At 47.1% G+C, this 20,667-nt stretch overlaps 1 protein-coding gene across 1 annotated transcript in view; it reads right to left on the bottom strand.

The window, feature by feature from the left end:
* Window positions 1-4,940: 4,940 nt before the first annotated feature.
* PMFBP1 (polyamine modulated factor 1 binding protein 1) overlaps window positions 4,941-20,667 on the bottom strand; it is a 27,019-nt gene continuing 11,292 nt past the window's right edge. The window contains exons 13-26 of the mRNA XM_018562895.1: window positions 19,211-19,457; window positions 17,911-18,100; window positions 17,675-17,828; window positions 15,502-15,669; window positions 15,250-15,417; window positions 14,000-14,167; window positions 11,393-11,560; window positions 9,429-9,596; window positions 7,962-8,024; window positions 7,766-7,875; window positions 6,597-6,671; window positions 5,373-5,466; window positions 5,233-5,285; window positions 4,941-5,158 (exon numbers count right to left, since the gene is read on the bottom strand). Coding sequence (XP_018418397.1) covers window positions 5,086-5,158; window positions 5,233-5,285; window positions 5,373-5,466; window positions 6,597-6,671; window positions 7,766-7,875; window positions 7,962-8,024; window positions 9,429-9,596; window positions 11,393-11,560; window positions 14,000-14,167; window positions 15,250-15,417; window positions 15,502-15,669; window positions 17,675-17,828; window positions 17,911-18,100; window positions 19,211-19,457 — 1,899 coding nt within the window. The 3' untranslated portion in view covers window positions 4,941-5,085. The remainder of the gene's footprint in view (window positions 5,159-5,232; window positions 5,286-5,372; window positions 5,467-6,596; window positions 6,672-7,765; window positions 7,876-7,961; window positions 8,025-9,428; window positions 9,597-11,392; window positions 11,561-13,999; window positions 14,168-15,249; window positions 15,418-15,501; window positions 15,670-17,674; window positions 17,829-17,910; window positions 18,101-19,210; window positions 19,458-20,667) is intronic.

Genomic DNA, 20,667 nt, shown 5'->3' with positions numbered 1-20,667 from the left:
AGTCAAAGCAAAGCTGGTGGATTGCCTCAAACGAGGGTCCCCTGCCCACACCTCTCCCCCTCAATAAAGTCAAACAAGCAAAAGTAGGGTATGGAGGGTTTCTAGAGAGGTAACAAGGCAGAGACCATGTATATATATAAAATATATCAATAGTTTATTATACACAAACCGCATAATTTAAAAATGACTCCAGTAGGTAAAAGCATTGACAGTCCATACATGTAGATTTATGCAGTCAGGATAGTGGAGCTATCCTTCCGTTAGTGTCCAGATAATAGTCTGGCGTAATTCATCCCGACGTGTTTCGCCAATGGCTTCTTCAGGGGATCAGTGTATATATTGATCTAGCATTAGAAAGAGATTTTCTTGCATAGAATTATTCTCTCAATGTATGGTCACATAGGGCATATAACAACATTGCACAGTGTATAGCTCCTAAAGCATCCCCATCGAAAGTGACCACTTGGCACTTCACCAACACACAAGGTGCCCGGAGAGGACCGATGCACCATGGTGGCCAGAAAAGTCTAGCCACCATTCCCAGTCCCTCGTCATTCCTTGGACCCCGGGGCAATACATGGAGGAGTATCTGGGATACCCGGTGGAGCTAACTTATGGGAGCTGCCCTTCCAGATGTATGATTCAAGGTATATATATGTTGTTCCCCGGTTCATTATAATCAACCAGACAAAGACCAACATATTTCAATTGGAAGCCCCTTGTGTAGGTCTGTGACATGTTTGCTCTTTCAAAAGTAAGGTACATAATGTAGCTGAGTTGTATTGGTGGCTCCCCACCTGTGTATGGAAAGTGAAAAATTATTTCTATATGGGTGAATGTTCTGTATGTGGAGGACAAAAATTTTTTAAAAATAAATAAAAATGTTCGATTAATAAAAATGCCAGGTATGAAAAATGGTGATTAAAGTTATGTCATGACGATACATCGGTCCCTGTACCACACGGACCACCGCCAGTGGGGACCTCCAGCTTGGCGGAGAATTTCTCTATTCTAATTGGTAGTTTGAAAATACCTATAGTGACCAATCAACAACAAACTGCAGCAATCTACATGGGAAATGTGTCATATGTGCCAAACACTATTCATAAATAATTACAGTTCTCATAGCATAATGTATTGAAACCAGTATTGGTATGACTAAGAGATGCATCATATTACATGTTTGTCCAAATCAATCTAGTTCGAGCTTACAATGTAGCATAATTTGAGAATCCTGTCCATTCGTTTACACATTAGGGAAAGATCATCTGCAGGAATACTAGGCTTTGTCTGTTGTTTTTTTGGGCACAGCTTAGGCCCCGTTCACACCTTTCCGTTTTGTCGGGCGTTCAACGCTCTATGAACGCTCTACAAAACGTACAACCATGAAAATCCCATTGTTTCCTATGGGTATGGTTCACACCTTTCCGTATTTCCGCCCGTCTGAACGCCCTACAAAACGGCTGACGCCCAAACAAGTACATGTACTTCTTTGGGCCGTTTTGGAGGGCGTTTTCCATTGGGATACAGCCAAGTAGCCTTCGCGAATCGCGGTAATGTATTCCTGTACAGGCGCGCTGATAGATCTCAGAGACTGAAGGCAGAATGAACAAAGCAAAAGACGACTTGCGATTCCAATATTAATTTATTACAAAATAACAATATAAATATATTAAAATGATTTATAAATATAAAAACACAGTGCAAGGATTGATTGTGCCGGGAGCATTGGCAAGTTAAAGTGACACTAAACTCCAGAGTCCAATCTTGAAAATGTATCAGGTACCAGAACTATGAACAACAATGTATCTTATTTGTGTATCACTCGGCTGTAGATCCTCCAATCATCTCTGAATTGTGACGCTGTCCTTCCTTCTGGAGGGGGGCTACTTTTGTTCCCCAGGGTCCCTGTGTGTGTTGTAAAGTAGTCACCGCTCCAAGCTCACTCCTGTGATGGACTACAATCTCAATACAAATGAGTAAACGAAACATGAGATTGTACTCCATCACAGGAGTGAGCTTGGAGCGGTGACTACTTTACAACACACGCAGGGACCCTGGGGATCAAAAGTAGCCCCCCTCCAGAAGGAAGGACAGCGTCAGATGATTGGAGGATCTACAGCCGAGTGATACATAAGTAAGAGACATTTTTAAGGTACTTGAATGTATTGCTAAAGATTTAACAACTGAGTTTAGTGTCACTTTAAATTCACAGTGTTGTATATTAAAACAGAACAAACAATTGAAAGCTATATTATAATGCTATCGTGTTTATGGGGGGTGTTTGGGTCCATCTTCCCCCAATAGTTGTTTGTGTGTATGAGATTTCTGTCAATTTGATTCACATGCTGTTTTCTGAGAATTTGGTGGTGGAAGAAAAAAAATAATCCCATCATCGTTCACTGATATTGGCGGTCACTGCAACCTCTTAGGATCCATGTGTTGTAAATGACGTTACTGCCAAGAAGGGGTTACATTGGCCAGAATTGAGATATAGGGTGGCCATACACTGTGCAAATGTCATTCAGTTCTTGAGGTACCCTCGACCTGACGGCAACCCGCAGATGCTGCAGTGCCGTCCGTCCGTTTTTTTACTACGGGCGGACGGCAAGAGGTTAAAGGAGCCGGGTGGAAAATCTTCGTACGAACAGAGCGGGCAGCCAATGAGCTGCCGATTCTGTTGGGGGTATTCTGACAGCAGCTGGCGGCTACCTTTCCGAATACAATGCAAACAGCCAGGATTCCTCGATTGACGCACTCGTAGTGTTGATGGAGTAATCCGCTTTATTTTTTTGTTCAGCCCGCGGGTTGAAGGAGCAGTATATAGGCACAAGTATAGGTACAAGTAAGGATAGCAGTATGGCAGCAACCACTGCTGACTTGGTTTTTCAAGGTGCAGTCTATAGGGCTAATCTAATGCTGGCTTCACTACCTGGTAAGTCACAGCTCTGGAACATGCATACCGAACAGAGGTTTAGACTTCACTTACCGTATACTTGTTCCAGATCAGTTTACACACCAAGTAGTAAGGCTGTACTTAGGATGACAGCTCAGCAACATGCAGCTTTAGAAAGGAAGTCTTTCGATCCTGCACTTCTGCTTTAGGAATATCGATGTTTGTTGTGAGATCTGCAGGCCAGCCCAATAAACCCACATGGTGATATGCACCAAAGAAAGCTGAGAAGCTCCACACGCCGATAGGCTGGGGTACCAAACTGGTGGATTCACAATGATTGGCAGCTGGGCATAATGATACCCGAGGTTTTCACTTTATTCCTGAAAATGGAAACCGGCCACATCCCATAAAATCGAATGTAAGGTGAACCTGAACAGAGTCTAAATTGATCCCTGTGTCCTGGTTCAGCCCTTTCAATCCTAGGCCTAAACATCTATCCAAGTAGAGATTAAACCCTGGCCCTTTCTGATACTAAGCCCTACCCAAACCTTCAGCTCACACAGCAGAGCCTCTCTTGATCACTGTGGGTTTGACCTTTGATGGCCAACTGGCAAGGGGGTGAGGCTTAGTCTATATTTGTAGAAAGGTTAAGGCCCTGTATGGAGCCTGGGTCTATGATCCAATGGGCAAAATCCAGTGTACCCATCGCAATCCTGACCGAATAAATACCCTTAGGTCTCGTTCACACCTAGGCATATTGCATTTTTCTCGTTCACACCTAGGCGTTTTTTTACCGCGATTCGCGGTAAAAAAGTTGCGCGTTTCCGAAGGCTACTTGGCTGTATCCCAATGGAAACGCGCAACAAAACGGGCCAAAGTAGTGCCTGTACCTTTTCAGGCGTGGGCCGTTTTGTAGCGCGTTAGGGACGGGCGGAAATACGCCAAGGTGGGAACGAGACCATTGAATACAATGGGATTTATATTTTTGAGCGTTCGCCGAGCGTAGAACGCGCTACAAAACGTTCAGGTGTGAACGAGGGCTCAGAGTCAGGTGGCTGCCAAAGTGACTGCAGATGCCTCTGCAATCCATGATGAGTGTATGTATAAAGTCACTCGCACTCCAACATGTCAAGTCAGAAACGCTTTATTGACTCGAATGCTATCACATCATATAGCGACGTTTTGGAACAACAGCGGTTCCTTCTCCAGAATTCTGTTTGCCTGAAGAAGGAACGGCTGTTTTTCCGAAACGTCGCTAAATGATGTGATAGCAATCGAGTCAATAAAGCGTTTTTGACTTGAAATTCTATTGGAGTGCGAGTGACTTTATACATACACTCATGTGTAAGATCCAATGGGCTACACAGGGGCACGGGGACTTGGGGAATAACACAGATACTTGCAGGTGCCACATGTGCCTGAATTTAGCACCGATGTTACCTTAAACCAGGACAGGTTCACTTGACGTAGGAAATAGCATTGCCACTTTCACATGATCCAGTGTGATATAAAAAAAACACCACTTCTGCGGTATAGGAACTAGTGACACTGGACCAGATATTGGTTCAGCTGATAGCTGCCTCCTGTATGCAGAGATGACAGGTTCCAGTTACTAAGTTATGTACATCCCCAAAAGAACCAGTCTGACTCCTGTCCATGCCTTGGTAGTATGGTCCCAGCTTACACGGAGCTCAGCGTTGCTACATGACTGAATGTACACAGTGCAGTAGGGGCCGTGTTCTGTACAAGCTAGTTTTCTAGTGACAGGTTCTCTTTAATATCTGTGACTCATGTATTGCACAAAGTGGTACAAAGAAAGGGATGGGGTGGATGCTGCTCATAGTGACTCATCAGGTGTCAGCATTTCACATTCTAATACATATTGCAGCCTGGCCCCCCCCCCAATACGGACGATACCTGCCTGCAAGTCTGTACAAGATGTCTCCTCTCCTATCAGTTTAAAGCACCATCCAGGTCATTCCATCCCTAATACGTTTTAGGGTCCCCAGGTTTATAGAGATTCTCTTAGTTCCTATTATGAAGCAGATAGTTTTGGGGTCCTTGTGGCCCCAGCACCTGTGTTCCATTAAGTAAAAAGGTAAAAGCAGCTTCTATACATTCAGTGTCATTGTGCTCTCTCTCTCTGTAGTGACTGGCATTTAGGAAGTAGAAGGCGTGGCACCTTGGCATCATGAGCCTCCGCGTGGCTTTGTTCTGAGGTTTCCAGCGCTGGTGAACACTCTTCTAGCAGAACGCAGAGACCTGCAGAGATTATAGGTCAGTGATTGGCCCCACTATAGAGGCATAGAAAGGGCAGGAGAGGATCTTGTACTCACCCGAGTTCCTCAGAGGGTTGATGAAGTTCCAAGTCTGACTGGCGCAGTGACAGCTGAAAGAACACAGAAAAGAACGGTGAGTACTTGGTGCAACGTCATGTAATCCCTCCGTCCGTCCGTCACCCTGTCCCACATCTCACCTTGTAGCGCTCCTGATCTATGCGCCTCTCATCTTCTATGTTCCTCAGATGTCTGTTCTCTCGCTGCAGCTGTTCGATCACCTCATGCATATGGCTGGGCAGTAAACACACATTAAAGAGTAAGGCTCAGCCAATCAACTACGTGCTACGGCAATGATTACTTATACATTATTGTTTGCAGGAAATGGGATTATGAATGATAGGGAGCAGGAACGAGAACTAAAAAAAGATCACTGCTTTCATTTACTAGCCAACACAGCAATCTGAAAGGATTTGTCAGAATAACTACTTTGAGGAAGGGACATCCAACACCCCCCCCCCCAACCAGAGCAATGCGCCTAAAGCAGAAAAACATTAGTTGGAACTATGTGCAGGGAATCGCAAAGGTCTTTCATTCAGCACATATCCCAATTAGGCATATACAGGGAGCGGACGAAATAACAGAAACACCCAACAATATATTAATTAGGGATGTACCAGTATTTCGGGATCGACTACGGGTACCGATATTTTTTTTTGGTACTCGCCGATACAGAGTACCCGGCTTCCCAATTAGCAGGAAGCCATCCCCATGCGAGAAAGCATGGAGCCGGCATTCTGGCCAAACAGGAAGCCGGGCGCCGTGCTCCCTCCTCATGAGGCGACGAGGGAGGATGAAGCCGGCTTCCTGGAAAATCAGAAAGATTGTGGGACCAACCAGGAAGCTGGGCAGCATGTAATGGCTCGCTGCCCGGCGTCCTAATACCGAAAGTATCGGGCTAAGCATCGGAGCATTTGGGCGAGTGTGAGTACTCGCCCAATTACTCTGCATCGGCACTGATACTAGCATCGGTGCATCCCTAATATTAATGACTAAAGACATCCTTTGCATGCAAAACAGCTTCTGCCCTCATACACACCTCATGTAGTATGTAACGCCAAGCTTCATGAAATCTATACTTGAATGGGGACAAAGCCACCAGGACTATGCCCTAAGGGCAAGCAATGATGTGTGACCTGCATCCAAAATAACCAAATCCCCATTGTGGATTCCCCACCATGTTTTACAGTTGATAAAATGCTTTCAATCTGCAAATTCTTTTCTGCCTTTTCTTGAAACATAAACCCATCCGGCTGGAAGGAATGGAGCAGAAGTACCCGTCTAACCACGTTCTAAATATATCCTCACATATGTAAAGTGTGATCTGTGCAGGCTCAGATGGGACGGTTCGGTCTGGCACTCACTCTTTTTCTGTAGACAGTTGCTGGATCTGCTTATTCTGCTCCCAGATCTTCTCCCCCAGAGACTTGTTGGCTTCCCTGTAACAGAGACAAATTGCAATAGTAGATGTGAGAGAATATAAACAGTGTGCATGCTGATGCCGGCAGATCTCAGAGACTTCTCTCTGCAAATTCCAGCCAAACCTCATCTGAGAAAAACACGGAGGCTGGGATTCCTAACTTCTCATTCTGCAATGGCTAGCCGTCATGCTGAGCCTTATGCTTTAACAGTCTGAGACGCCAACCCAGGACAAGGATGTTCTGACTTTACTGATAAGCATGCTTGTTCCAGGTCAGTGACTTAAAGTACTGAAGCCAGGAGGTCAGTCAGCTGGGATTTGTAGTTCCTTACACTTGAACATTTAGTAACTTCACATACAGGGTGAACCAGGTTGGTACAGAAACAGGATGAGATCAGACATATCTGTACTGCCAAAGCAACCAGATACCACGGATTCATTTTGTGTAGTTTAAAGCTTCACTCCAGCGTCCTTAGAACATAAGAAACAGGTTAGGGAATGCTAAAATTAAAAACGAGCTTTTGCTGCACTACTGGCCTCTGGCACTGTCCTCCACAGACTCACTGCTGGCCCTCTTACGGGCTGAACAGCCAGTCTCATTCAACCCACTTCTGATAAGCCCAGGACATCAAAGACCTAGGGGGTGACGTCAGGACCCCTGGACTCAATGGCGAATACTGCAGAGAGCGGTGCCGTGCCATTACTTGGGCGATGTTCTCTGCAGCATTCAGGACCTGACCACTGCCCAGGAAGGAAGAACAGGACCCCTGGACTCAATGGAGAATACTGCAGAGAGCGGTGCCGTGCCATTACATGGGCGATGTTCTCTGCAGCATTCAGGACCTGACCACTGCCCAGGAAGGAAGAACAGGACCCTGACATCATGCAACCAGACAGAAGACACCTGGAAAATGATATGTATGAAGATTTAAAAAAAAGTGTGAGGTTGCTCTAAAGGGGAATGTGGGGAGCAGGAGGGAGAGGGTTGGGTTTTAAAAGGTGAATGGTTGTTATAGGTGCCGGACATTTTCATAAATAAGGCCCAATGTATTTCCTCTGCCTACCAGACACCATGTAAATGATGGGCAGCCTGGGTCCAGTTGTGGCACTTACTTCTGTTCGCCGACCCATTCATTGACATTCGAGACGACCAGTTCACTTTCGCGATGCAGCCGCCGACAATCTTCCCGCGATGCTTCCAGAGAGTTGCGCAGAGTCTCCAGCTAAAACAAGTGCAGAAAACATTACTCGGAATCATTTCAAGGATGCCTGGAACTGCGTGTCTATGCAATGCCGTGTGTGCACATACCTCACTGGTGGCGGCATTGTACTTCATCTTTAGCTGGTTCATAGAGTTCTGGCGATCATCCCTCTATGGAAAGAAGAAATCAGGTCTATAACAATGTTATGGGGCATTGACATATCATGTGCTGGAGCAATATTGCTTAACTCAGTAGGACATGGACCTAAATGTGTAGCACGGCATGAGTACTGATTCCAGCTGTCATCGGAGAGGGACAATCCTCACAAAGTGGCCAGTTGGCAAAACTTTAGGACTGGAGTGGGGAAGCACTCTTCTAGAACAGGCCAGGGACAACCCGTGCCATTTCTAAAGTCACATGACTGCAAGTTCTCATGTGATGGGAACAGACTCAACTCCTGATGGACAACATGATGCACAAGGCTAACCTCAGCCCATTCCCAGGGCATTGGGTCCTGCAACAGCTGAGACTTACCTTCAGGCCCCGTTCACATTGAGCGATTTATCGTGCGGTAATTCCCGCGATATCGCGGTAAATTACAGCGCGATATCGCTCTCCAATGCTTCTCAATGGGGCAAAGGGTCCTGCTGTCGCGGGTCGTGTGTCGCTGCAGCAGGACCCTTTTTGGAGCGGATTTTGCAGCGATTCAAATGCTTTCAATGCAAGCATTTGCGCGATATCGCGCAGCAAATCTCGTGATATCGCGCAAAATGCAAATCGCGCGACAAACGCGTGATTTGCATATCGTGGAGTGTGAATGGGGCCTAAAGCTGAGCTCCAGATATAAAAGACACAAACTAAAGCAGATCTGCATTTATTAATGTAAGCCGTGTAAGTACCTACGTTTGACTTACTATACGCCCCTTGCAATCCTTTGTATAGCAGAACTCAGACTGGGAGAGGAAGGACCAACACACTGAGTCAATCAGTATTGCTAACAAGGAGAAAGCTGAAAGGAGGAGAGAGCAAAGTGACAAAGAGATGAGCTCAAGAGTCTGCTACTTTTTTCTTTCACTGTTCAATCACAGGCTGGGGGAGGCACAAGACCAGTAAGTGTTACATAACTTTAACAGGTCCCCTGCCCTGGCAGACAGGGCTGTGCAAATCTCAGGACTGGATGGCCAGAAATATGAATCCTTTGACAGGTAAACCAGCTACCATATTTGTATTTAATCAATGCTGTTTGCCTGGAGTGTTCAGCTTTAAAGGAGAACTATGAGGCGAGTGAAAATCACTCAGCCTCATAGTAAGAGGCGACGTTTGACAATGAAACTGTCACACGTCGGCTCAATAGATCGGGAAGTGAGCGAACACATAGCGTCGCTCGCTCACTTCCCGATCATCTCCCTGCAGAGAGTGGTGACTGTCAGTCACGGCCCCCTGCAAGGATATATTGAGCTTTGGGTAACAGGAGGATGCTAGTATATGTCCTCCCGTAACCCTGAAGAGAACTATTGGGAAAGTCACTTACCCCATAGTTCTCTGGTAAGGGATGCGTAGTTCTTGACTGTTACCTCTTTGCCTTCAGTTTTCAGCTTCTCCATCAAGACTGTAAGTTGTTCCTGGAGCTGCTTCACATCATCTTCTCTTTGTCTGAGCTTGTGTGTATGCTCCTGGTGTAACCTCTGCCAGTGCTTCAGCTGGTTATTCAGCTCTCGTGCCCGGCCCTCACATGCCTCTGCCTATAATAACATGGGGACGGTGACTGAGTTACTAATGGTAACAAGTGTGGTAATATGGTCCAAGAATACAAGTGCTCAATAAGGTCAAACAAAAACAATGCATCTCCTACATTGACAGTTCAGACCCATACATACAATTTGTTTGCTGTAGTGATATTCTAAAAAGCTATGTTGTGACCCAAAAGTGGGTGGATGGCGACCCCATATTCAGTTGGTCGCCGCATGCCTTTCACTGCACTAGGTGAGGGGCTCCTCTGCCTCCCCATAGTGCAGCACTAGCAGTTCTCGTAGCGAGCAGCCATTCAGAATATGCTGCCTGGCCCGGAGTGTCAGCTTGAGGTGGGGTGGGCTGGGGGTATGGCCGCGAGGGAGCCCCATCCATTCAGCTCCTCGTGTGAAGTCACACTCTGGCGCCCAGCACCTCTACAGGGAGTGTGTAAGAGAACTGTACAAGCAATGCAAGTATGGATGGAGCTCCGTCACAGCACAGCAGCTTACACTGGACCCCTCAAATTTTGGGGGGAATGTGTATGTGTGAGAATGTCTGTGAGTGTATAAGATTGTGTATGTGGTTGTGTGTGTGTCTGTCAGTGTTTTAATCGCACACTACCATGCAATCGCACCTACTGTTTGTTCTGGTGCAGGAGGTGCATTGCCATTCATTTGAATGGAACCCCAAACACATCTCCCACCCACAGTTTCATTGCTTGCACCAGAACATGGGGTACTGCAATGCCGGGGGGTACCAGTGCAGTGGGACTTGGGTGGCAACTTAATGACCAAGGACAAATGTGGGTCCTGAGGTTATACAGGTTGAGAACCACTGCCCTAGCTGTTTTTAAGGTACCATTGGCAATAGATGTTTTGTACCCTTCCAGATTAGGATGGATCATACAGTCTGGAGATTTAGGAAACTCCCAAGAGAACCTCATGACACAAGCATGGTGGAGGAACCAGAGACAATCTCAGAAACACAATGTCAGGTTGAGACAGGCTAATAGAGTCAAGAGAGGGGTAGCCAAACTCCAGGCCCTCCAGCTGTGGTGGAACTACAAATCCTATGAGGCATTGCAAGCTTCTCACAGCCACAGACATGACTCCTGGAGAGAGATGCATCGTGGGATTTGTAGTTTCACCACAGCTGGAGGGCAGGAGTTTGGCTGGAGTCAAGAAGGAACAGAGCCTGGTCTTTCATCTGCCCCCATGCCCAGGATGGAAGCTGTGCTCTTGGTGTGTGTTTGTGGCTATAGCAGCTGCCTTTCCATCCAGTTATACCCGGGTGTACGTGGACGTCACTAGACCTCCCCTGCACTGAGCAAACCATGCAACGAGAGCCATTGAGGGAACAAGTTTGACGCACAAAGAACAGCAGAAACACAGGAGGTGGAAGGCAGGACAAAGGCGGCACAGGGCTAGACATTAATAGTACATGGCGGAACCAAGACGAGAAGGACACATAGAAAGGATAAGAGGGCAACAAAGCCAAAACCACAACTAGGACAAGATCAAGAAACCAAGATGTCGAGCAGCTGCTCAAAAGAAACCAACAACCTCTCAGCAGGAAAGAAAGTGTTAAATAGGAGATGCCACCCAGAGGACATTGAGAAGAAGGTGGAGACAGAGGAAGACACACTGATCCCATAGCTCAGAGGATAGGGAACAGACAAAACCGCAGCACAACAGCTGTAACCTATACAAAGGAAATGTTGGGGGTAGTAATTATGACTGCACAGTTATACCACACTGGAAAGGCCGATGCTCACTCCAACAAATGCTCTTTCTATCATACAGTTTACCTCTTGCTCCTTCTGCTTGTGAAGCTCATGTACGGCGCTCATCTCTGTGCTCAGCCTCCTGATTCGCTCTTCCTGAGCCATACACTCCCGCTCCAGCTCGGCCTTCCTGTGTTGGCTCCGCTGAAGCTCGTTCTGCAAAGCAGCCAGTTCTCTGTTCTTGTCACTAAGCTGCAAGAAAAACCATTTCCATGATGACATCATACGGTGGTCGTATTCTTACTTTATTCCATCGGTTACAGTGGAGCATTTTACAATCATGAATATGACTCTACAGCGAAGAGGATGGGCAACAATATGCTGAAGCGACCATAAAGCCCATGACAAAACTAATTCCGGGAAGCCTATCCCACCTCAACCTAACCACTGAACTATCACGTTCTCATACCATTCATTCCTACACAGCACCCTCCTCATGTATCACTTGCCCCTGCCTCACGGGCAGGGCCCTCCTTACCATCATCCCCACACAGCTACCTCCTCATGTATCACTGGCCCCTCCCTTCTAGATTGCAAGCCCTCAGGGGCAGGGCCCTCCTTACCATCTTGTCTTGAATTGTATTGTGATTGTAATGTCTGCCCTATATTGTAAAGCGCTGCGCAAACTGTTGGCGCTATATAAATCCTGAATAATAATAATTCCAGGCAAATAGCTAAATACGCAGTAGAAATGATTAGATGGGAGTAAGTACACCAGCCAAATGATTTGTATCTCTGTATTTCCAGTCCTAAGATTTACAAAGCTTTTCCAGACAGGTGACCTGTCTTTTCTCTACTGCAGTTAAAGAAGTAGAGCCTGGTCAACTTCCTGCCCTCAGCCTGTGAATAGACAGTGAAGGAGAGTAGCAGACTGATGAGCACGTTCCCGTGTCTCTCCTCCTGTCAGCGTGTTCTTTGTCACTATACTGTATCTGCATGCAGCTCATTTAATTGGCTCCTAATACTCCCCCTCCCTCTCCCAGACTGACACCTGATAAACTCCTAATACCCCCTCCCTCTCCCAGACTGACACCTGATAAACTCCTAATACCCCCTTCACCTCCCATACTGACTCCTGATAAACTCCTAATCCAGACTGACACCTGATAAACTCCTAATACCCCCTCCCTCTCCCAGACTGACACCTGATAAACTCCTAATACCCCCTTCCTCTCCCAGACTGACACCTGATAAACTCCTAATACCCCCTCCCTCTCCCAGACTGACACCTGATAAACTCCTAATACCCCCTCCCTCTCCCAGTTCTACTGTACAGGAGATTATATGAGAGAGATAAGGTGCCCATACACCTGTCGATTATCGTACGTTAATCGCGGGTGATCCCGCGATCGTACGATAATCGGCAGGTGTATGGGCAGCGTGCGACCTCTGCTACTGTATGTTCACATGACTTTCGTCTTCCTAGCACGCTGGAAAACCTGCCGAAAATCGTACGATTTTCGGCAGGTTGCTGGCGTGGCCGGAAGACAAATGCCGCAAGCGCACACTGCCCGCTCAGCATTGCAGTCATCGGAAGTCCTCCCCTCAGCGGGGCGGGTATGCGATGATCACAAGTACGATCTGCCTGTCCAAGATGGGCAGATCGTACGTTTTTTTAATTACCTTACAACCATCGCAAGACTTTTGTTTTGTTGTAAGGTGTATGGCCAGCTATATGAGAGATTCTAGAACAGATTGATGCAACTACACAGGTCACATTTACATACATGTAATCAATTTTAATGAATACGCATCTAGATTAATTGGTGGTGTTTTGATGCGTGCCCAGAATTCAGCCTTAAAGATACAATGACCTATTTTATATATTGCTATCCTACTCTGCAGCATTAAAAGGAGAACTATGAGGTGAGTGCTTTTCACTCACCTCATAGTTCTAGCCGACCTGTGACAATGAGACTGTCACAGGTCGGCTCAGTAGATCGGGAGGTGAGCGAACACATACCAGGTTCGCTCGCCTCTCGATCCTGTCACGGCTCTCTGCCATGACAGGGGGAGGGGCTGGATTCCCCTCTCCCCGCTCCGATCTGCCAGCGCTGACTGGCGGAACGGACGGGGAGGGGGCGGGTACAGCTGGCTCTGCCTCTAGATAGACAGAGCCAGCTGTCAGTCAAGCAGCTGGGCGGATCCGGACATCTAAGTCGTGATCCGCTTCGGCTGCGGCGTCTCAGTATACCGCAAACTGTAGCTCGCGGTATACTGAGCTAAGGGTAACGGGAGGACGCTAGTTTGTGTCCTCCCGTTACCCTAAGGAGAACTATGGGGGAAAACACTGACCCCATAGTTCTCCTTTAACAAAAAAAAAAAAGTATCTGAGGCCTGAACAGCTGCTTAGATCGACGGAGCCGGTCCCTTATGAAACAAACCTAAGCGCAGGAAAGCACTGGTAAGCACACCAACCATGGAACCTCTTCTGGTGCAGTAGGACTGTGAGGGAAAGGACAGATATTTGTTCATTTAAGATCAGAGATGACTCCAAGTCTGTGATCCCTGTAACTGGTGTGACCCAGGCCAGCCCTGTTACACAACACTATTACACCTTTTTGAAATTGATCCACTTTGATATTTAGACATAAAACAATAAGCCATTATAGTCCGAGCATTATATGTTACCTGTTCTCTAACCTCCCGCTGGGCAGCCTGTGCAGCAGACACTTGGTTTTTCAGCTCTTGCAGACACTCTTGCGTAGTGTTCAACTCCTGGCTTTTCCCCCTTGCTGTTTTTTGCGCTGCCTCCTCCTCCGTCTGCAGCCGTATCAGGGACTCCTCAAGGCGCTTTGACTGCAGGGAGAAGTAATGCTGTTAGAATGATCAGAGAGGAGAGCACAAGAATTGGAGTTGCTGCAGTTGGTATAAGAAATAGCTGGTAGCAGGTAGATATCAGATGATTAGTAAAGAATGTGTCTATAGCTGAAATATGAGCTATAATTTGGCGCTGAAGTTGCTAGAGGGCCAGACCATTATAAATAGCGAAGCAGGTTGTTTACCACGACAGTAGAAGTGATTTGTTTCTGAAGATACGGGGAAAAATGCGATTTAACAGCCTTTGAACGTGGGATGATTGTTGGCGCTCGGAGCCATGGCGCGAGTATCAGCAAAACAGCAGAATTCGTTAAATGTTCAAGAGCAGCTGTTGTTAAAGTGTTTAAAGACTGGACTGTCAGCCGAAAATCTGGGTCTGAATGTGCGAATTGTGGCCGTCAGCGACTAGTCAATGTTAGGGCAGAATATATTTGTGGGGATAACTATTGCAGAGAACAGGCACTCTTCAATAGCTGCAGCAGAGGAAGAGTTAAAACTGTCAAGAGAAGGGCAACAGTGCCGTGTCAGATTCCTCGCATCACCTTTCAACATCTCGTGGAGTCACGAGGCAGCCCAACGAAGTACTGATGGGGTGGTCATAATAATCTGGCCACACACATACACTTACCAAAAGTATTGGGACACCCCTCCAAATCATTTGATTCAGGTGTCCAATCACCTCCATGGCCACATTAGAACACCTTTGGGATGAATTAGAGCGGAGACTGCGAGCCCGGCCTTCTCCTCCAACATCAGTACCTGACCTCACAAATGGTCCAACATTCCCATAGACACACTCCTAAACCTTGTGGACGCCTTCCCAGAAGAGTTGAAGCTGTTATAGCTGCAAAGGGCGGAGCCAACTCAACATTGAACCCTATATATAAACACGCACGCACACACAAACGATGCAAAGTGGTCCAAATGCTCAAAATAGTGTCCATAGGGTCCACTTGATCTCAATTGTAAAGTATGTCTTAATGAATGACTATTGTATGATCATCAGACTGTGAGCTCCTTCAGGGGCCTGGGCTGACTTGAATCGGTCTACATGTACTCACCTCCTTGTTCTGGGTCTGGATCTTCCTCTGCGCTTGTTGCAAGGCATTCTTGGTCAGTTCTAGCTGAGCAGTGCTGTCTCTGGCTTCTTCCTGAGCAGACTGCCATCTCCTCTCCAACTGTGTGTAGCTGCTTTGCAAGTTTTGTAGTGCCCGGTCCCTTTCTGCCAGCTGTAAGAACACATACAACATCAGGACTTCAGTGCCCCCATGCTGTTATAAAGTCATCACTGTTTTCATAGTGGGGTCACTCACCAGGCGGTCCGAGTGCTTCACCCTCAGGCTCAGCTCCTCCAGCTCTCTCTGCAGAGTATTCTCTCGCTCCTTGGCTTTGTGATGCTGTCTTTGGAGCTCCTCATGTCGGCTCTGCTGCTCCTCCAGCTCTGTTCTGAGAGACTGCTGAACTGTGTTTTGTTCCTGCAGCTGAAGGACACCGGTGTCACTATGTGCAGTGAGTGGCCCTATCACAGCACTATATTACTTATATAAATATCATCATCAAGGCTTAAGAAGGCTGTAACCCTGAAGCTCATGTTTAATCCTCTAGTGACCAGAGGTCTTGATTGCCTAGATGCGTCAGCATGCATCCTTTAACCCTTTCGCTGCCAAGCCCTCCGGAACATTTTTCAAATCAGCTGGCCAAGCCATTTTCGAATTTTCTGCAATTTTTTCCTATTGGTTTGATTTTCAACTGCTGCGTTGCTAGCGTTTGTAAAAGACCCCCCAAACCATATATTTTCTGAAAGCGCAGGCCCGGTAGAATAAAAAGATGGTGATACTAAATTTGTAGGCCCTGCGATAATTGCGCAAATGTTTCTCAAATTAATATTAAACCGATAAAAATACACAATTCAATTGTTAAAACACACCAAAATCAGTATCCGTGCACAAAAAAAATAATTTTCTGACTAAATCTAAAAGATATGAACATATAAGCTGATGGTCGCTAAAGCGACCATCAGCTTATAGTAGAACTGTAAATGCCAGGTCCGTACGACGTACTGAGCTGGCCAGCTGGAAGCACTTTTGTAGCTCCGTACGACGTACGTCCTTGGCAGCGAAAGGGTTAACTTAATAGCTCTATGACTTTTTGCATACCTAAATCATTTTATATATCATTTATATACAGTATTTTAAAGAACATATACAGTGTAAGGCTTTTATTTGCTATGCTGTGCTAATAAAACCCTGCTCTTATTTATTTTTTTATTATTTTTTAATACTGTATTTGACATTTACAATATTAAACAGATTAACACTGCCACCTTTGTTATTAAAGTCTCCAGCCTGCATGTGATCTCTGTCATTGCTGGATGAGTTTAATGTAGGCAGCTAAATGTACATTCACATAACTTTACATATCCTTTAGGCCTCATTCACATGAGAAAGGGCTGGCACCTACAGCTCCGTGCTGCGTGCACGGCCGTATCGGGCAGCTCCCGGGAAGGACAGGTGCTGCATGTGATTAGTACGCAGCCCCTGTCCTTCTCTATGGGAGTACGTGGCCGTACGCCGCCCTATGCTCACCCGACTTGCACGTCCGGGTGCGAGTGTCTGTACTCGTACGCTGACAGGATGGATCTTGTCTGAGCCCGAGCCGGGACACCAGCGCCCATACGGACCTGCACTTGAGGTAAGCATAGGGCGGCGTATGGCAGTGTACTCCCATAGAGAAGGACGGGGGCTGCGTACTAATCACACGCAGCACATGTCCTTCCCGGGAGCTGCCCGATACGGCCGTGCACGCAGCTTGGTGCTGTACGTGCCGGCCGATTCTAGTGTTAATGAGGCCTTACTGTCCTGGGAGCATTTACCTAATGGCCAGCTCCAATGTTGGAGCTTTGCACCCCCTTGCCCCATGCCAGCCTCTCTACTGGTTAAGAGTAAAATGGTGCAGGCAACTACCTGTCGCGGGGAAAAAACCCCAACAGCAACTGGTTTGAAACTTCCATCCCAGCCAAGTAACTCTTCCCCAAAACAAGCTTGGTGATCAGGAACTGAGGAAGGCCTAAAAGCAAATGTGTTCCATTGCCACCATGAAAGATAAGATCTCACAAGAGTCCTCTGTAAGGATCTTTAGGTTACCCAGACATTTGACGCAAAGGATGACTGTAGTTAAACCTTCATTTAAATAAATGCAGGTAATGCAGCACTCGGCAATGCACAGCATGTGGTGCACTGGAGTGCGGATGCATTATCCACTACTGTAATAGCAAGTTGGGGTGTCATTCAAAATGAATGGCACTGAAACACATGCACAGTGGTGCGCAGATTACCATGTGTTACAGTACCGTATGGTAAGAGATACATTTTACTATGTGTTAAGCAACACACATTTATAAAAACTAAACTACTCTGTGGCCCTATTGGAGACAGCAGCTGGGGCCCCCTATATTTACTAAGTTGATCACCATTGCCAATGTGGTACCTGCTGCTGCAGAGCTATGCGCTGCTCCTGGTCACCGGTCTGCTCCAGCTGTAGTTTGCTCAGTAAATGTTGCAGTTTCAGGCCTTCCTGTGATGATGTCTGATGCCTCTTTTTCGCCTCGTTCAGCTCCAGTTTCAGCCGTTCCACCAGTGTCCTATTCACACACACACCCGGAGAATGTTAGCTGGAGAAGGAACGCAGTGTGGATGACAGGAGGTGACAGACAAGTACAATACCTGCACTGCTCCAGCTCCTCATCACTGGCAATCACCCGCTCCCTCAGTGAACGCATCTCACTTTCTATCTTGCGTACATGTTGCTCCTGTCTCACCACCTCAGCTACGCGCTCGCTCAGCTGCTCCTGTGTGCTCTGAAGGGCGCTCTCCACCAGAAGGGTCTTCTCCTCCTGCCCTGCCAGCGTCTGCACTGGTCACAGTAGAATGCAGAGTTATTTATTTAACATATTCATTTAGGCAACCAATTGATCACAAAGTGTTTTATAGAGTACATAGCACCATTCGCATCAGTTCCTGCACTCCAAAGGGGCCCGGAGTCTAAAGTGTCCCTTCCATACTCACGCACACTAGGGCCCATATAAGTTGGGTCTCAATAAATCATAACAAGGTATGGGAATCCAGTGGAAAATATTAAGTGCATAGGTGTTCTAGCCAGCCTGGTGACGTCACAGGTCCTTCCTTCTTCCCTGCAGCGGTGGGCAATGCTTACTGCAGCACAGAAATTCATACTCATGTAATGATGTGCGAGTGTCCTTCAGCCCAGGGCAGCACGATGAATTCCCCCCCATGGGGCAGGTCTATAACAGCCTGGAAGTGGAATGAATGATGCTGCTCATCATCTAGTTGTGGAAAAAAGTAGTTTTTGTCATTACCATGCTGCTCACTGTTCTCCTTGCTGGAGAGAAGTCTGTACCGGAGAACCTGCAGTGCAGGGAACTTCCTGCTTCATTTTTATCTGTGGATCTATGCCTTCTCCTATGCTCCTGTTGCTACTTAAAAGGAGAAATATGAGGTGAGTGATTTACACTCATCCTCATAGTTAGAGCCGACGTGTGACATTGAAACTGTCACACATCGACTCTATAGATCGGGAAGTGAGCAAAAACATACCATCGCTCGCTCACTTCTCCATCATCTTCCTGCAGAGAGCGGTGACTGCCAGTCACCGCAGGGATCCCCCCCACTCTCCGATCCTCCAGCGCTGACTAGAGGAATGGAAAGGGAAGGGGGCCGGCACAGCTGGCTCTGCGTCTAGATAGTCAATCAGCCAGCTGGGTGGATCTCGACAGTATTGTCGGGATCCGTCCCAGCTGCAGCGCTCTAAGCATATAGCGGGCAATAGCCGGCTATATACTGAGTTTTTGGTCACGGGAGGAGGTTAGTATATGTCCTCCAGCGATCCTAAAGAGAACTATGGGATAAAAAAGGTTACCCCATAGTTCTCTTTAAATATTCCCCCACCAGATCATCAGTCATCAGGGGGCAGCTGTTAATATCTGTTCTCCTGGTGAGCACTTACCTGCTTCCTGGTGGTGTTTGTAGGTCTCTTGCAGCTCCTTCTTCAGCTCCTGTATTTCTGTCCTCAGGGCACTATTCTCCCTGTCTCTCTGCTCACAATCCCGCTGCGTACTCTGCAATCTTCTCTCCATTCCCCGGGCGGACTCCAGGTGACGTTCGATCTCCTGATTTAGGGATTTCAGATTGCTGCGAGCTTGAAGAAGATCGGCCTCTGACTGACGCAGGAGAGCATCACGCTTATGGATTGCCTAAAGGACGTGTGAAAGTTACATACATGTGACACACTGAGCCTTCCCTTCTCTCTTCAATGTGCACTCATATCTTCAGAATCAGATTTACACTACTCTTTAAAGGTAATATATGTGGAAGTAATAAGATAATAGAGAAAGAGAAACAGGAAACCTCTCAACATCAGACAAAACTGTCCTTTCTTCAAGGTGAACTCCATGCAAACAGCTGAATACACAGATGAAATACACACACAAGGGGCTGTTTTACCTGCCAAATGATTTGTATTTGGGTCCATTGATTCCTGAGATTTACACAGCTCTACCACACAGCACAGCCCTGCCTGGTATTGCAGAAGACCTGTTTTTTTCTGCTGCAGCTAAATAACACTTACAGATCTTGTCCCTCCCCAACTCTGTGATTGGAAGGTGACATGAGAAGCAGCAGACTGATGAGCTCATCTCTCTGTCAGCACATGAACTGACTGGCTTCTTATGCTGCTTTTCCCTCTCTCATTCTGAGCTCTGCTATAGAGCGGATTACAATAGGCCAGCGGTTCTCATCCTGTGGGTCGCAACTCACTGTTGAGGGGGTCGCAGCATCCACTTCTGCTGCGCTAGGTGAAAGGCTCCTCAGCCGCCTCCTAGCACAGCAGTGTCAGTCAGCGAGAGGACAGCAGAGGCTGTGAATATAAAAGTGCCGCTATACACACTCCCTGGCCGCTGCAGCGACATCTAGTGGCCGTGGAGTGTATACAGCGGGGCTTTTCTATTCACAGCCGCTGCTGTCCTCCTGCCTCCCATACAATGTGAGCTCTGCAGGAGGCGGGCGTCTAAGCAGTGCTGGGGCTGAGAAAGCTGCATGGAGACCGAGCAGGCAAGCAGGTAGCAGGGGCTGGAGAGGGCTTGTATTCTTGTGAGTGTGCTTCTATCTTTAGTCCCAAGTCCAGCGCCTTACTAATTCTGGAGTCCAATCAGTAAGTTGGGGGTCACCACAACTTGGCAAATGTTACCAAGGGGTCCCGGCCCTAGAAAGGTTGAGAACCACTGCAATAGGCCGATAGCACGTTAAACTCAGGTACGGCTTGCATTAAAAATGTATATTTATTGACATATTAATGATGAGCGTGCAGCATTCATTTGTGTCTTATATCTGCCTTGATACTTTTCTTTGCCTTGCTGCACTCCTTACCGAAAGACCCTTGTAATGGGGGGGGGGGGGGCCCTCGCA

The sequence above is a fragment of the Nanorana parkeri genome, unplaced genomic scaffold, assembly GCF_000935625.1.
Source record: "Nanorana parkeri isolate BGI_ZX_2015 unplaced genomic scaffold, ASM93562v1 scaffold610, whole genome shotgun sequence".
Lineage (NCBI taxonomy): Eukaryota > Metazoa > Chordata > Amphibia > Anura > Dicroglossidae > Nanorana > Nanorana parkeri.
The sequence above is the reverse complement of the archived record's forward strand: the minus strand, read 5'-3'. Positions and strand labels throughout refer to the sequence as shown.